The following is a 17,653-nucleotide window of genomic DNA, read 5'->3' as shown; positions in this document are numbered from 1 at the left end:
AGGCCCAGAAAATTTCCTTAGCTCCATAATTGAAGTGAATTCTCTCCCAAGTTGAGCAAGAGAAGAAGAAAAAGCAACTTCTTCCTCACGTAGTGCCAGGTGCAACATAAATAAAGCAGCAAGTTGCTTTAAATCTTTCTTAAGATAATGGAACAATAGGTGAGGTTAGGTTATTATCACAGAGCTTCGATATGGACAGGAGTTAGTGTTGCTTTTAAAAGAACTAAATTGCAGGCTGCAGACTTAAGTACAGTATGCCATAAAAACTTTGCAGATACCTGAGTGTTGCCCACAAGGAGACTTGCTGGCTGAGACGATTGATAGATGGGATAATGGAGCCTTTAATAATAGCTGTATTGCTAAATCCTTTCCATCCCAGGTTGGGAGTGACTGAAAGAGTTTAGTCCTTCAGGTAGAAAATTGATACTCTGCAATGTGAATATCCTCTTCTCCCTCAAGCTTGCTTGTTTCCTAGCTGTCCGTCTTTCAACGAATAACAAAATCTGTCCTTTTCTCCCTTTTCCTGTTTCAGACTTTAATAGCTCTCCCTGCCCTCTTAGGGCTCTGCCTGCTTTAATTGGCAAGGCAATCACAGCACACAGCCACTCTGTACCACTAGATTGCCTCCCTGTGCCTGGGGAATTTCAGAAAATGGTGGTTTTCCTTTCGTTTCCATCTTTTTTAAGACTTAAAAAGTATCCGCTGTCATTTTCTCATAGCGGCCTCCATGCCTTGACTCAAAAAATGCTGCCTTAGTTGACAGCCTTGAAATGAGTATGACCCTAGCTCTAGTTGGGTGGAAGTCACCTCCCATAGAAATAGACCTGGAGGGCCGGGCACGGTGGCTCACACCTATAATCCCAGCACTTTGGGAGGCCCAGGTGGGCAGATCGCGAGGTCAGGAGTTCGAGACCAGCCTGGCCAACATGGTGAAACCCTGTCTCTACTAAAAATACAAAAATTAGCTGGGCGTGGTGGCAGGTGCCTGTAATCCCAGCTACTCAGGAGGCAGAGGCAGGAGAATCACTTGAACCTGGGAGGCTAAGGTTGCAGTGAGCTGAGATCACGCCATTGCACTCTAACCTGGCGACAAGAGCAAGACTCCATCTCGAAAAAAAGAAATAGACCTGGAGATAAGCCATCTGCAGAGAGGTGCCCGTCACAGATGGAGAGAGCCTCTGTACTGTCGCAAAGTCAGCACTTTATTCTGCCCTGTGACCTGTTCCTCAGCCAAAGGCTCTGTGACTCATGGCCATGCTATGCTCAGAAGCCTTGTGTGGTGGGAACTCCTGAAGCTACCTTGGGTTGCCATTAGCCTAGATACTAAAGTGCCTGGCTTGTTTTGTAGAGCAACCTTTTTATTTTCAGTGTTCCTATTGCTTAAGATGGGGGCGGGGATAAAAGATCTAAGCACTGGTGTGAAAGATGAGGTGAAGACAAATACAATTAAGACTAAAACATTCATTTCTAAAAACTTCATGAGGGAAACGGGTGTGCTTTGCAGTCTTTTCAGCCATTACTCACGTCCTTAGTAGCAATTAAGCTTTTCAACATTCAAGACCCACAAGAGTTCAGTCAATAGTTACATAATTATGGCATGTGTGGGTGGGTGCGGAAGGCTGAGAAGGCAGGATGGGTAGACAAAAGTTAACGTTGTTTTGATTAAAAGTTGTACATTAGTCTACTGAAGAAAATAATTACCAATATTAGCACTGGCCACTTTTCAACAGAGTCAACAGTTCACACTCTTTACATGATTTAATGGCATAAAAATGATTTCTGCTCCCTACCAAATCTTTAAATTGCTACTCTTATCAGAATATGGAATTCCTATTAGGGTCACAGCTCATGTAAATTGCTAAAGTAAGGATTGTGAATCTCAAGGGAATGCCATTGGTCTTTTTGTCATCAGCATCATTCTCACCATCATCTTCATCACAGGTTTTCATTCAAAGTGCTCGAATGTTTTGTATTTTATTTTTTGTTTTCTATATGTGCCCTTGGACATACGAAATTTTACAGATTTTTATCATTCATAATTTAAGGAGAAAATCTGCTCAAAATGATCCTTTATAAGAATATTACATATATGTGTGTGGATATATATATACACGTGTACACCCACACATACTTACACACTGTTTTCCTTACCTATAAGAAGAAAAATGATAGATTATTTGAAATTATTGAATATTCTATGTATACGTTAATATAACAATGATTTTATTTCATAAGTGGCAGCACACTTGCATATTAAGCTGTCAAAGTCTTACAATATTACCTAGTTCTAATTAGTACTGAAACTTTGTACTGTGGATATTCATGTTTGTTCTTTACTCTATTAACTGTCTATTAAATATTTTGTTTTGTATTTTCATTTTTTTCTATTTTTATTTTGAAGCAATGATTTTATTTAATTAAGAGAAATGCTTAAAGACTTAATTCATAAAACACCGTATGAGACCATTACAAGCATGTAGTCTCCAGCACTTTGGGAGGCGAAGGTGGGAGGATCACTTGAGATCAGGAGTTCAAGACCAGCCTGGGCAACACAGCAAGACCCTGCCTCTACAAAAATTAAAAAGAAAAAAAAATTAACCAGGCATGGTGGTGCATACCTGTAGTCCTGGCTACTGAGGAGGGCAGCTTGAGCCCAGGAGTTTGAGGCTGCAGTGAGCTATGATTGCACCACTGTACTCCAGCCTTGGCAACAGAGCAAGATTCTGACTCTAAAATAAAAACAAAAAATGTTTAAAAAAAAAAAACTCTGGAAAACATTTTTTTATATTTTACCCTACTAAATGATACCAACATTGTAGAGCTTCCTCAAGCTCAAACTATTATCCCTTTATAATCTGTGAGAAAGACAAGTACTTTGTAGTCCATTTACAAAAAAAAAAATACATATTTTTCACTTGTGGTTTTAAACACAGGCCATGAAGAGATTCACGTATCGTGGCTCTCCAGCGTCCTGTGTAATGTATACTCATGTGTTTATTTCCATCTAACAATCTCTATTGTTACTATGGCCCTGGCAGCCGTGGTTGTTTTTTTATTTAAAAGGTCATTGCTTGTAACCAATTTCATCACAGGGTTATTTGTAATTTGCACTGTTAGAACAGAGCTTCGCCTTTTTCTCTGGTGAATCTCCAGAGTTATTACAATTATGCCTGCGCAGGTATTTCCCTATGTGGGTGTTACTTTGTCACTGCGGTTGTTGATGATATTTTATTTGAAAACATACACTTCTCTGTGAGGTTACAAATTACCTCTTTTCTTCACTTTATTTTTGTGCTTGGACTCAGATACATTATTTTGTTCCTGCCATAGGGATTGAAGCCACAGTGTGTAAAATCCGAGATTGCCACTGTAATACTGTTCATCCAGTTTTTGTTTTTAAGAGGTCTTCATTTAAATTGTGAATTAGAGGGGTGATTTTTTATTCAGGCCAAGTGTCAAACTTGCCAGGATGAGCTTATTTAGTTGTTGCTCTGGGCTGGTCATGTATGCAGTCTTCCTTGAAATATGTGACCTGTTAGTTTTATCTTAAAGGTAAGAGTGATTCTCTTTAGTAACCCACCCTTTTGCAAGTTCTGAAAAGAGAAATGGAGTAAAATATTACTGGTGAGGCCAATGTTTACGTTTCTTCCTGGTGAGCATGATAGTATGAAATATGTCAGTTTGCCGATCCCAAACTCATTCACTCCTTTTAAGTTTTCAGACCCCATATGCTGATAATGTCATCATTGGAATGTATCCAGATCCAACTAGATACTTGTAGCTGGTAAAGTTTGAGGTGAACAGTGTCAGGAAACACACAGCAGAGAAAACAAGTCCTTCAACTTCTTTTTTCTCTGTCAGAATCAAATTTTCAGTCCTATGGGAGAAACAACTTAAAAATACACCTGAAATTTCTACAAGACCTTGCAATTTCCCTTCACATCTCCACAAGCAGCTTGTCACAGAACAGCACGAGCTTAAAAAGCTGGTTACTAAATCCTGCTGCAGAATGCCAGATCTTTCAAGACTGTTTGACACATGCACATAGCTTACACTGAGTGAAAAGGAAAGGAAAATGTGGTTCTTTTGAGGGTGTAAAGGAAATGGTGTAGTGTTTTCTTTCTGTCCAGTGGTTTATCTGAAGCTTCTCATTGCTCACCGTGACAAGAAAACAACTTAGTTTCCTTTTTGGCCAGCCTCATCAAGTGTAATGGAAAAAAATGTCTGTCTCTTTTAATGCAGTTGATGAACAATTGTTTGCATAAGCAGAACTCGCTCAGTGAAGTGTTTTTCTTGCTGAAGTCCTCACTGATGTGTTATTTGAACGGTGTTGTGAAGCGGGTCTCTGAACACACATTTGTTCCAGTGAGTGTGGTTATAAAGCCCCTAGTAGAGACTGGGGTATTGTAAAGCCTAATCTCCACACACATTATTTTTGTATCGGGATATTTTTAATATGCTCACTAACTAAGCCCATATGCTTTGAAATGTTTGTCCTGTATATTGCTTCATTACTGCTTATCAACAAGTAAGGTTGTGCTGGCTTTGCAGAAAGAGAGAACAATAGATGATGCTTGATTTCTTTCTGTGCTGGCCAAAGCCAACCATAGGAGCCATTCTTTTGGTAACAAGGCTACCTGTTATCTTACAACTCGCCAAATGAACGCTCAGACTCTGTTGTTTTAGAAAATCATTATCAGGGCAAAGTCTACCATTAGCTTTCAACTCTAAAAGAAAATCAATAACTTGTTTCTAACAGACATTCCTCACTTAGACTATGCCTGTTGCACAATGTTGCATAACAGAGGGGGAACTGAGGGTGGCCAGTACTGAAAAGGATCACTTAAGGGGCCTACCGCTGATGCTGTGACAAACCATTGGGATGCTTCGTAAATGTAGAGGCATTATTGTCTATTTTGAGCACAGCTACTTTTATTTCAAAAGGACAGATCTAGAAGGTAAGCTAACCGTTGTCAGTGAGAAATTGAAGCATCCCAGAAACCTGATCTATACAATGCAGTATACACGTTCAGTAGTCTGATTTCGGTGAGAAGCACCAATCACCAGATGACTTGCTGACCAAAGTATGTTTTTTCTTTTCTTCCTTTTTGTTTTTCCTTTTTTTTTTTTCTTTTTTTGAGACAGGGTCTTGCACCATCACCCAGGCTGGAGTGCAATGGCACGGTCATGGCTCACTGCAGCCTCAATCTCCTAGGCTCAAGTGGTCCTCCTGTCTCAGCTTCCCAAGTAGCTGGGATCACAGGCATGTGCCACTGCACGTGACTAATTTTTCAAATTTTTTTGTAGAGACAGGGTCTCACTGTGGTGCCCAGGCTGGTCTTGAACTCCTGAAATGGAGTGCTAACCAAAGTATTTAGTTAGGAGGATTGAAATGTTCTATATAGGGGATGATTAACCTAGGTAAATTACCATTTCCTAATAACTAGGGTAAAATGCATTACCTAATAACCAATTTAAGTAGCAATTAGCTTTTGGGTTTGTTCTTTTGATAGGCATTTCTGTTCCCTGTTTGGCTGCCATCTGTGGATTGCAGGAGACCTGTTGGTACCTAGTTTAAACTAATCTTGGCTTAAAATTTCACTGTCATCCTTTAGTAAAAGGGGAATCAGCTATACTGTATCCTGCTGTAAAACTGAAATATATACCTACCCCCCAAAATTCATCAACATGGCCACCTCACAAGTGTGCACTCCTGCACTTTCCCACTTTTGAGAGTTGTAGCAAATTTTTATTTTTTTATTTTTTTGGCATGAACATCTTCTAGTTTTTGGAAGAGCCTCATTCTCATTGTATCTGCTCTGTGGATTCTGGAGAGAGGTAAATGGTGTCTTATGACAACATAGGGAAACCCCATCTCTACCAAAAAAAACAAAATTAGCCAGGCATGGTGGCCTGTGCCTGTAGTCCCAGTTACTCGGGAGACTGAGGTGGGAGGATCACTTGAGCCCAGAAGTTCAAGGCTGCGGTGAGCCATGATTGCACTACTGCACTCCTGCTTGGGTGACAGAGTGAGATCCCATCTCTAAAAAAAAAATTAAAAAATTAAAGAAGACTAGAAAGTTTGCTCTCTTCAATTTAAACCACATACCAAAGCCAAAATCACAGTTTAAGAAAATTGAGTGTTTGTGGGCTCATAAGAGCAAATATATGTATGCCACTTTTCTCAAAGAAACAATTTTGAAAAACAAATCACAGAATTTTCAAAATTTTCAAAGTCAATTCATAAGAATCGAAATGGAGTCAACCAGTTGTGTGATCTGTACAGATCTTTCTGGTTAACGATGTGCTTGTATTTTCCTCTTCCAGCCGAACGCACGGCCGGCGACGCAGAGCGGGCGGCACTCGGTGTCCGTGGAGGTGCAGATGCAGCGGCAGCGGCAGGAGGAGCGCGAGAGCTCCCAGCAGGCCCAGCGCCAGTACAGCTCTCTGCCTCGGTATGAGGACGCTTGGCCGAGTCTCCAGATCCCCCCCGGCCCTTTAAGATCCCCCACCCTTTAGGAACGCGCTCCTTCCCAAGTCACTGGGGCCTCTCCAGCTTGCCCCTGGTAGCAACAGAGGAACCAATAAATGTCCGGTGGCTACTGTTCCTTAGCGTGGGGACTGTCGTACTGCGAGGCCAGGGGAAATGCCCATTGCAGGAGGTGCCAGTATTTTCACCCACAAGCTCCCTAAAAAGGTGAAGCAACTGGTGTACTGGCTTCTTAGTATTGGCTCTCCTGCTTCCTTTGTGGACAAGACAATATCTTCATCTGAAGAATGGGAAGATAACCCCTATTTGGCTTAGCACATAGGGTAATTAGAATAAATGATACTTCATAAATCCAGAGCTCCATAAAAGGATCGAGAGTCAGTGCCGCATACACCGTGGTTGTGTGGGATCCGTGGTTCCAAACCTCACTCTCTTACTGTCCCATCATCACTGCTGTCACCCATGTTTAACTTTAGAGGGTCTCAGGGATGTTGAGCTTGTTAGCTGGGAACCAAGCAAGAAACCCTTACTTGCCTGCTCCCCAGGGGAGACGCCTTGGCCCAGTTCTCCGACAAAGGCCCACAAGGGTCTCAGGATGACTGAGTGCCAGTACATTGAAATAGTAACTATTTTTCCATCAAAGTTTTTCTTCCAGGCATAGTAAAGAAGAAAAATGTCGAAAAATATTCAGCTTTTTAAACTTCCCAAAACAGGTGACTCCTGTAGTCACAATTCTTATAGGCATTTGTTGCTGTATTTCAAAATCGAGTGACAAAGACATATTTTAAGTGGGAAAAGATTCATTTGCCATGTTGATATCAGGTAGACTTTTGACTTTGAGCAAAACAGTTTTGGGGAGTTAGGAGACAAATGCTTATCTTGACTGACCAATGTAGAGTGATCTTGATCAATTTCTAATAAAGATGAGTCCTGGCCAGGCACAGTGGCTCAGGTCTGTAATCCCAGCACTTTGGGAGGCTGAGGCAGGCAGATCATTTGAGCCCAGGAGTTCGAGACCAGCCTGGGCAACATGGCAAAACACTATCTCCACAAAAAATACAAAAATTAGTCGGGCGTGGTGGCACATGCCTGTAATCCCAGCTCCGTGGGAGGCTGAAATGGGAGGATCGCTTGAGCCTGGGAAGCAGGGGTTACAGTGAGCCGAGATCACACCACTGCACTCCAGCCTGGGTGACAGAGCAAGACCCTGTCTCAAAAAGATGAATTTCTTTACATGTTAAATAATCACTGTAACAACCACAAGGGACTTCACCACATGGACACAGGTCAGCCAAGGGGACATGGATGTGAATGAGTCTCCATGGGGGTGAGTGCCATCTATTGTAGCAGTTTATTCATTCAGTTGTTCTTTTTCAATCCATAAGACTATATATAACCCCTTTGAGTACTAAATTATTTTTTCCTTTAAAGAGGAGAATTGCCAGGTTCTTTAGCCTGCTCTAGGTAAGAGTCATTAAAGTTTCGGTCTTTATAGGACCTTTGAGATAATCTTATCTTAGAAGGAAACAGCTCAGAGTAAGTAAATTTCCCCCAGCTCACACAGCCAGCAAGTCATTTTGCCAGCATTCAAACCTGAATCTGCCCATGCCCTAAACTATGATTTTATAAGGCCTGTTGCTATCAAGGGCTTCTGTTCCCAAATTTTTTGAGACAGAGTCTTGTTCTGTTGCCCAGGCTGGAGTGCAGTGGCGCAGCCTTGGCTCACTGCAACGTCTACCTCCCAGACTCAAGCAATTCTCATGCCTTAGCCTCCCAAGTAGCTGGGATTACAGGCGTGTGCCACCTCGCCTGGCTAATTTTTGTATCTTTGGTAGAGAAGGGGTTTGCCATGTTGTCCAGGCTGGTTTCGAACCCCTGGCCTCAAGTGATCTGCCCACCTTAGCCCCCCAAAGTGCTGGGATTATAGGTGTGAGCCACCACGCCTGGCCCCAAATTTGGGATATTAACAGGTGCAAATTTCCCCTCAGTGCTCTCCTGCCCTCAGCATTTAGGAGGTGGTCACTGTGTGAATCAACCCAGTGAATCAAATGCCTAAGCACTTGAAGAATTAGACATCAAGGTTCGTCTGTGTAAAATCCACCCTATCCCCCACTCCGCCACCCCCCTGCCCCCTCCCCACTGCCTGCCAGTCTGTGTGGCTGCATGCCATCAGAAGAGTGAGCTGACAGTGTGGACGAATTGGCCCACCTGGCATGGCCCTGCTTGCATGACCACATGGGTGGGCCAAGGCACTTCATAGCTTGTGTGGATGGTGTTGTCAGGGCAGGGGCTGTGTTCTTATTTTTATTGGCCAATTGTTTGGCTTCATATATTTTGGCCGTGCCTGAGAGTGTCTCTAAGGATTGAAAGAGAAACATAACAAAGTGTGTATAATGAGAGCAGTGACGTGGGAGCTGCCAAGGGCTGAGAAAGGGAGGTGGGAGAGACAGCGGTGGGCGGGCCGGGAAGGCAGGGCAGTTGCGAGGGAGAAGGGGCACTTGGGTCCCAGTCCTCAGAAGAGGCAAAAGACAGAGGCAGGTGCTTCCACTGAATTTCTCCTGGTTGCATTCCAAAGTAGTTCATGCATTCCGGCTGAACCTTTCGTCCTCACCTTCCCATTCCTCTCCGTTCTTTACTCTCAGCCCCGACATCTCTTCCCTTCTCCGCCTCTCTCTGCGGAAGCGCCTGGTAGAGATATCTATATTTACACGCAGAGGAGGGTTGCAGCCGCTACCGCTAGTGCCTCCGCTGTTATTTAGTGTTGCCCTAAATAACTACAGCTTTCCTTCTGGGTTAATTGTAGCTCCCTATTTTTAGTCATTTTATCCTATTTAGATATGAGAAAAGCAGACATCCTCAAATTAAAGAGTTATGTAAGTTTGGGCAGCGGAGGCTGGTAGGCTTCTGCAGTATCTTCTTATCTTCCTTTAGAGAACAATTTATCAATGGGAATCTTCCTGTTTGTGAGGGAGATTAGGAACATAGAACCCTGCGTCCGGCTTGATGCCTTGCAAAGCAGCCCCACTCTGCAGCAGGGTGTGTGCAGAGATCTGAAGGAAGGGAAAGAAAGCAAACAGGAGGTCAGGGGGGACTGCAGCCACCTCCATGAGCTTGAGTCAAGTCCAAGTTTCTGACATGTGATATTCTTCAAAGACACTTGACCTCTGCTTTTCGGATGTTGACAATTAACAGAGTTTTGTCTCAACAAGTTGGTATGGCATTAGAAACCAAAAAGATTACACACAGAAAAAAAGTATAGTTACAAAGTGGAGCATAAAATAAAACAAATGGTCTGGGCTTTGTATCAGTTGCATTAGATAAGGTGGTTTGAATTAGAGGCATGTATATGAGAAAGAGTGGTTTGTAAATTCTAACTGTAAGTAAGAAACTCTATGGACAGAATTCAAGTTACATTTTGGAATGTCAATGAGAAACACTGGCTAGGTGGTAACACTAGTTGGCAGGAAAAGGGACCTGTGTGGTGGCCCCACACTCAGTTCTCAATCAGAGTAGGATTTTTGTTTGTTTGTTTTTCTTTTTCTAAAATAATTTATTTTTTATTATAAATTATAGGCCGGGCGTGGTGGCTCACGCCTGTAATCCCAGCATTTGGGATGCTGAGGCAGGCGGATCATGACGTCAGGAAATCGAGACCATCCTGGCTAACACGGTGAAACCCTGTCTCTACTAAAAATACAAAACATTAGCCAGGCGTGGTGGTGGGCGCGTGTAGTTCCAGCTACTCGGGAGGTTGAGGCAGGAGAATAGTGTGAACCCGGGAGGCGGAGCTTGCAGTGAGCCGAGATCGCACCACTGCACTCCAGCCTGGGCAACAGAGCAAAACTCCGTCTCAAAAAGAAAAAATTATAAATTGACAGTTTATAATTGTATAATTTGTGGGGCACAAAGTGATGTTATGATTTATGAATACAGCATAAAAGAATTAATTAAATTCAATTAATCAAGTTAGCTAACATATCCATCACCTCAAATATTTACTCTCTCAGCAGTTGTGAAATGTACAATACTCTGTTATTAACTATACCTACCATGCTGTGCAATAGAACAAACAGAAAAATTGCTTCTCTGTCATTGAGATTTGTACCCTTTGACATCATCTTTTTTTAATTCCTAAATTAGTTTCTTTCCTTAATATCCAAAAGGCAGCCCCCAAATGGAATAGAGGCATGTGTAGTCACAGGCACTGGTAGAGAGACGTAAGGTAATCTTGGTTTGGTGTTTCCCTTCATTTTCTTTTCCTGCCTCTCCATTTCCTCTTCATCTTTCTCCCCTCCCTCGGCTCCCTGTCTGCTGTGGTCTGACTTCCTTGAAAACTTTGTATACCTCACCCTCCAAGCTGTGTCTCTGCACCCTCCCGCGTTCTCTCCACGAGGCCCATTTGTTATGTCTCCAATCTACTTCCCAACTTCTTAGCCTCGCTCTCTCTGTCTTCCTCCATCTGTCTGTGTCCCCCTCACGCTGGTGGCTTAATGGCTTTCCTCGGGCATCAGATCTTTGGTTTGAGTCCTCTCCATGCTGATGGTCTCCAGGCCATGTTGGAGGTGGTTGTAATCTTTAGGTGATAATCTTTAAGTGATAGTTATTGCCAAACCACGGTAAGTGCTTTGAGTGGATTTAGCAATGTCCAGGGGCTCATTGCAGGACCAAACAATCCTATGTGTTGGTTATAAAGAAATTCAGTGAAAGGAGATTGATATTTTGTTGCTGTTGTTACCCGTGGCCTTAGCGAAGGGCTCACAGGACAGCGGGAAGAACACGGGCTTCCCTCTGATCTCTGCAGCAGTGTGCCGAAGTTGCCCTCGCTTAGCAAGGGTTCCTTTCTCCTCTTGTGCTTTTCTGTGTCTTGGCATCTCTACTCAATTCCTCCAACCAAGGAAGGGAAAGCTAACTTTAAAAAACAATTTTTGGCCGGGAGAGTGGCTCATCCCTGTAATCCCAGGACTATGGGACGCTGAGGTCAGCGGATCACTTGAGTTCAGGAGTTCAAGACCAGCCTGGTCCAACATGATGAAATCCCGTCTCTACTAACAATATAAAAATGAGCCAGGTGTGGTGGTTTATTCCTGTAATCCCAGCTACCTGGGAGGCTAAGACAGTTGAATCGCTTGAACCCAGGAAGTAGAAGTTGCAGTGAGCCAAGATTGCACCACTGTACTCCACCCTAGGCAAAAGAGTGAGGCTCTGTCTCAAAAACAAAATAATTAAATTAAATTAAAAACAATTTTCTTCTTTGGTCAAAAAGATGCCTCCCTAACTCCAGAGCCTTTTTTTCTTTTTTTTTCCTCTTTTAGAGATGAGGTCTCACTTTGTTACCCAGGCTGCAGTGCAGTGGTACCATCATGGCTCACTGCAGCCTCGACCTCCTGGGCTCAAGCAACTCTCCCACCTCAGCCACCCAAGTTGCTGGGACTACAGGCCCCCACCACCACACCTGGCTAATTTTTTCAAAACATTTTTTGTAGAGATGGGGTCTCACTATGTTACCCAGGCTGATCTCAAACTCCTGGCCTCAAACGGTCCTCCCACCTCATCCTCCTAAAGTTCTGAGATTACAGGCCTGAGCCACCACACCCAAGCTCAGAGCCTAATCTTTGAAGGCCGAGTGACTTTGTCTTCAAACTGCTCCTCCGGGACCTATTAGTCAATCACTTACTGAGTGCAAGTCACTTTTCTAAGCACTTTACATGTGTTATTTCATTTCTTTCTCCCCACAACCTTTCAGGGTTAGAGATTATGCCTGTTTCATAAGTAAGGTAACTTGAGCCCAGTGAGCATAACTCGCCCAGTGTCACACAGCCAGGCAGTGGCAGGCTCAGGATCTGAATCTACGTTGCTCTGAGCCTAAGCCACTCCCACCTTGCCCTGCTGCCTGGATGCCTAGTTTCCTAGTGCAGGAAACTCTTATTGTCTGTTTCCTTCCGTTGGTCTCTACAATTAGCGCATTTCTCATTCTCTCCTTAATCAAGAGCATATAGATACTGCTAACTTCCTTACCAAGGAATTGTGTGTGTGTGCATGTGTGTGTGTCTGTCTGTCTTATGTGCATTTTACCCACATATCTTACTTCAGACCTCAGGACAGTCTGCTTCCTTCTCTCTGCACTGATTAATTTGAAGAAAATTTTAGCTACAAAAAATTCGTTCTCCCACATTGTTGTAATTTCCATCCCTAACAAACCTTTAGTGAATTCTCCCTGTTTAAATGTAGAAAGACTGTGTCTTCCGGGGATGATGCAGAATCCACTTAGGGTGCACAGCTGCCGTAGAGCGAAGCCTGGGGCTCCATGAAGCTGGGGAGGAAGGGGGTTGGTGGATCTTAGTAGGCCAGGGATGAAAAAGAGGTGAAATGTCTGCAGCCTATTTCTGATTATCTTCAAACTGATAACTCATAAAGGAATCCCATTTTTGTTGCTGTAATATCAGTCACAAGTTCCTTGTTTTAATTAAAGTTTCATGATTAATGTCAAATCCCTGGGTTCATGCCGGCATTTTCCAACAGTCTTGTCTCTGGGTAGATTAATTTATGACTTTTTAAGTGAAGATAATCAGTGCTTTAGGCAAATAAACTATTCCATCACATCTAAGGATTCTTGCCTGGGCTGACTGTAGAAATGGTGCAGTCTTCCGTTAAAAGAGACCCAGATAGACATGCTATGGAATGCTCATCCAGTCATCATCATAGCCAGAGGTGATGCTGGACATTACAGTCATTTTCCTTACTGAAAATGTTCCCAACTCCATTTTAGGCCATATGGAAAATGGGTGCATTTCACTCCAAACCATATTGACGCAATTGTGAGTGTTCAAAAATGCAAATTGCATCATTCCTGCGGGAGATGCAGTGGCTTCCCAGACCTTCTTTTCCTTCCGTGAAAGTCTTTGTGAACATTCAGCCGTGTTGTGTGTGTTGATGGAGAGGGCTGAGCAATATATACTGTCGCCAAATGATTTTCTTATTGATAAATGGAGCAATATATTTTGTTTTATTACTCAATTGTCTCTCCCCCTCTTCCATTTTCAAGGCAAAAAAATTAGGGCATGTCTTCCTTTCTGGCACAGAATTGTTTTACTTCATCATAGCCAATCTTATTGTAAATTCATAAAACCATCTAGAGACTTGATAGTAAATTAAAGATGTTTCAAAACAATAATGTTTCCTGGAAATCATGCCCAACTCTGTTGCAGAAGTGGGAAGAATTTGAAATTTCCATGTGACTCTGATTTACTTGCCTATCCTGGGGCGACAGAAAGCAAGTTAAGTAGGTCACCCTGGCCTTTGGTGAAGGTAAATGTATAAGAAAATAGTGCTTACTCTCCAGACTTCCGGACTGCCCGTCCAATCTCGATGAGCAGGTATCCCAGAGAGTGTAAGTTGCTGACATACACAACTCGAAAGCCAGAGCTTTAAGGGACTGCCTGTTGCATTTTTTATCATAAAGGAGTCTAGACTTAAATCTTTCATAACCGAACTCATACTGTAATCCATTACATGTACTTCATATTAGCTAGTGCTTCTGGCATTATGGTAGCAGCTGTGTAAAATATTTGTTGTGCTTGTTTAGAATTGAATTGTAATGTTCTAAAGCGAGCCATTATTCCTACCATGGAAGCTGCCAAACCTCTAATACTTCTATACTTTGCCAGTGTGTCTAAATTGCAGGAGATATTGGTACCCTAAGCAGAACAGACACAACCTTCTCAGACACAGGAGGATGACCCTGTTTCTAAATAGCTGCACCGTCTAGTTCTCTCTCCTGTTGACTCGTTGTTAGTTTAGTTGTCTAAGACTATGCGCTTGCTGAGGACAGTCATTTTTGAATTCTCCAGCCCCTATCGCAGTGTCTGGCATGTGATGAGAGAACAGGAATATTTGTTGAAACGTGAAAATGCATATTCCATCCCATCCTGCCCCGCTTTCCTCTGTCTCCCTCCTTCTTCCTACCCTCACACTAATCTTTGGGTTTTGCTTTCTAGGCAAAGCAGGAAAAATGCCAGCTCGGTCTCCCAGGACTCTTGGGAGCAGAACTACTCCCCCGGGGAAGGCTTCCAGAGTGCCAAAGAGAACCCCAGGTACTCCAGCTACCAAGGCTCCAGGAACGGCTACCTGGGAGGACACGGCTTCAATGCCAGGGTCATGCTGGAAACTCAGGAGCTCCTTCGCCAGGAACAGAGGCGGAAGGAGCAGCAGATGAAGAAGCAGCCTCCTTCCGAGGGGCCCAGCAACTATGACTCGTATAAGAAAGTCCAGGACCCCAGTTACGCCCCTTCCAAGGGGCCCTTCCGGCAAGACGTGCCCCCCTCCCCTTCTCAGGTTGCGAGGCTGAACAGACTTCAGACTCCTGAGAAAGGGAGGCCCTTCTATTCCTGAGCACGCAAAGAACGGATGCTTCATGTCATGCAATAAAAGACATTTTCCTATGAAGACTTGTATTTTGGGAGTTTTTTTAAAACCTCGATGGTACTATGGAGTATTTCTGTTGTTGGTATCAGTGCCTTTAAGCGGTGTAGGCAAAGAAATGGAAGGCCTTAATGTCTTTGCCACTATGTCTCAAGTGTCTGTGTCATGGAAGGATTTCCCACCCTGTGACAATCATCTGTTCGAGGCGTTCATATGCTCTGCGCCTCTCCACAGTACCAGGAATCTCGGCCCGACTCATGAGTTGTCCGCGGCTTGGTTGTAACATCCCTGCACCACTTGCAGTGACAAATTCACCTGAAGTGGAGGATGACGTGCGGCCCTGTTTCTCCCCCTAAGTTCTCTTAGCTATGGGATGACATCTCAGTCTCTGATGGAGGAAAAGTGGGCGACATACACCAAAAATTGGGGCTTTCTGGTACTTCACAGCACAGCCATTTGTCGTACTTTGTCATCAGTGTGGTTTTCTCTTTCCTTTCTCAGCTCCTTGTGACGGGAGAGTCGGTCATCCTATTACAGAAGCTAAGCCATAGTCCAACATTGTTTGGTCACCATGGCCAGGGTCCTTTTGTAACTGCCTTATAACTCAACATTACCAATAAAGTGATGATCCTGGTCTGCGTTTATACATACGCTTGTTCGGTCCTGTTCCTGACACGTGGGTTGAGTCACACAGCTCTGTGTGGGGAACGTGGGAGACAGGAGTGGCTCCTGCCGGGGGAAGCTGGGCCTGCCATTGGCCCTGTGTCTATCATGAGGGGAGAGCTAAGAAAGAAATTCTCCTAGGAAGAGCTCATGGCCCAGTACATCCCAGTCATTATTTTAATTAGTTTTTGTTCTGACAGCTTGTCAGGAAGGAAACAGAATGGGACAGAGATAAGCCAGATAGTCATTTTGATCTGCTCTCTACAGTTTTTTAAGTCAGAAGCAATTGATGCTTGTCTAATGCATCCACACACTGCATGTCTGACTGGCAATGCCACGCTCCTAAGTAATTCTGCCATGAAACCTAAAAGACAAAAGAAAAGCCGTTACACATCGCACACAGAACATTTTCGGGTCCCACAGTGGTGGTGGCAGGAAGCTCACTCTCGCGTCAGTATTTGAGTGTGTGTGTGGGTCTCGGGGATCTCGGTGGCTCCCATCTTCCTTCATTGTTCTGAACATCCTGTATTGTAAACCATGGCTGGGGTGCTAAAGTGCCTGTGAATCCCGATGTGGAAAAAAGCTGGAGGTGAAAGCTCAGCATACCGTGTATTCACTTTAAAAACAGAAAAAAAGACATGTATGGATATGTCTATTTTTTTTTTATTGGCACATTGTATTTTTGTGTTGACTTGTTTTTAGAAATGAAGTGTCCACACACATACCTGTGTCTCTTCTGCATTTCTGTGTCATGGTTCTGTTTCTTAATCATGTGCGGCGGTGTCTAACTGGTGTTACCAGTGTACGCGCGGTGACTTTGGATGACAGTGGCTCTTTCTCACAGCCTCCCCTGAGCTGTGAGAAACAGCTTTCTCTGTACATATGCGACTCCTAATAAAAGGCATATTTCTTCCTGTTCTTTTGGTGTCTCTGGTGTTCCTGGGCAACCTTGCCTAGCTGGGGTTTTTTAAAAGGTGTATTAACAGATGTGATTTTTTTTTTATATATATTTAGAGAAAGTTGGAAGTTTCCTCACATCTGAGGAAAATTTGCATCAAAGGGGGCAGGAGAACCCTGGGGCCCACTCTTGGATAAGGATGGAGAGGGGGGACTCACCTGTCCCTTGGAAAAGATGGTCCCCATTATGACATCATTCTCACTCTTAGTCCGTTAAGACAATATACAGTCTTACAGTTGGAAGTCTCAAAGTGGGAAGTTTGCAAACACAGGAACTGGTGGTTGATTGCATACTTGAGCACCTGAGAAGAGAGGGGAAGGGGAGAGAGAAGAACCTTCATGAGTCCACTGCAAGGCCCAGGCTGCCTGAAGAAGCCTGAGGAGTTCTGAATTGAAGGAGCCAGTACAGCTCAAACTAAATGAATGAAAAATTAGCAGAAAGCGACATGATATTCCCATGACTGCCCTTTGCACCCTTGGAATCATCCTAGCAAGCCAGATGTTTTGATTGAGTCCTGGCCTTGAGTCCTGTGAGCCCAGAGAAAGGTTCAGATTCGAGTCCACTTCCAGTACAAACCTGGTTCTTATTTCCCAAATTACAAAGTAAGGCTTTGCTGTTTCTTTAAGAGGGACACCCACAAATAATGCGTGTGGCATTTTGAAGGCATAAAGGGTGCTACGTCCCTAGGTATGTCTTGTGCACAAATATAGGAGATTTGATCCCCACGCAAATGGCAGGCTTTGTGAGGACCTGTCAAAAATGCCTTCTTATGGAGCACCTAGCATCAGTGGGTTGTCATAGCAACCCTCATCCTGTCACTACATCCGAATTCTATCACCTCGAGATTAGGAATGAGGGGTGCATGGCAAGCCGAGGCAATACCACCTCTTTGGTTCTTTCAAGCATGCCAGGTGTGGGAAGTGAAAAGGGAAGATGGACAGGTTTGTTCATTTTCTCCCTGAGCAGGAGGCCCATTGCTAATGCCAAAACACATGGCTTATTTGTGTCAACTGACAGCAGACAGCAGAGTAGGAGAGGCAATAATTGCATGTTGTGGGGACCCAAGTCACAAAGGGACCTGTGGGTTAAAACTGACAGTTTGAGTGGCACTGGGAAGAGAAGTA

The 17,653-nt window shown here is 43.7% G+C and overlaps 1 protein-coding gene across 31 annotated transcripts in view; it reads left to right on the top strand.

Annotated features, from left to right (window-relative positions):
* Positions 1 to 16,489, top strand: part of PARD3 (par-3 family cell polarity regulator) — a 713,016-nt gene extending 696,527 nt beyond the window's left edge. For all 31 annotated transcript variants that reach the window (XM_024253533.3, XM_063727279.1, XM_024253534.3 and 28 more), the window contains 2 exons: positions 6,328 to 6,455; positions 14,485 to 16,489. In XM_024253533.3, coding sequence (XP_024109301.2) covers positions 6,328 to 6,455; positions 14,485 to 14,878 — 522 coding nt within the window. In that variant the 3' untranslated portion in view covers positions 14,879 to 16,489. The remainder of the gene's footprint in view (positions 1 to 6,327; positions 6,456 to 14,484) is intronic.
* Positions 16,490 to 17,653: the final 1,164 nt, after the last annotated feature.

The sequence above is a fragment of the Pongo abelii genome, chromosome 8 (assembly GCF_028885655.2).
Source record: "Pongo abelii isolate AG06213 chromosome 8, NHGRI_mPonAbe1-v2.0_pri, whole genome shotgun sequence".
NCBI lineage: Eukaryota > Metazoa > Chordata > Mammalia > Primates > Hominidae > Pongo > Pongo abelii.
The sequence above is the reverse complement of the archived record's forward strand: the minus strand, read 5'-3'. Positions and strand labels throughout refer to the sequence as shown.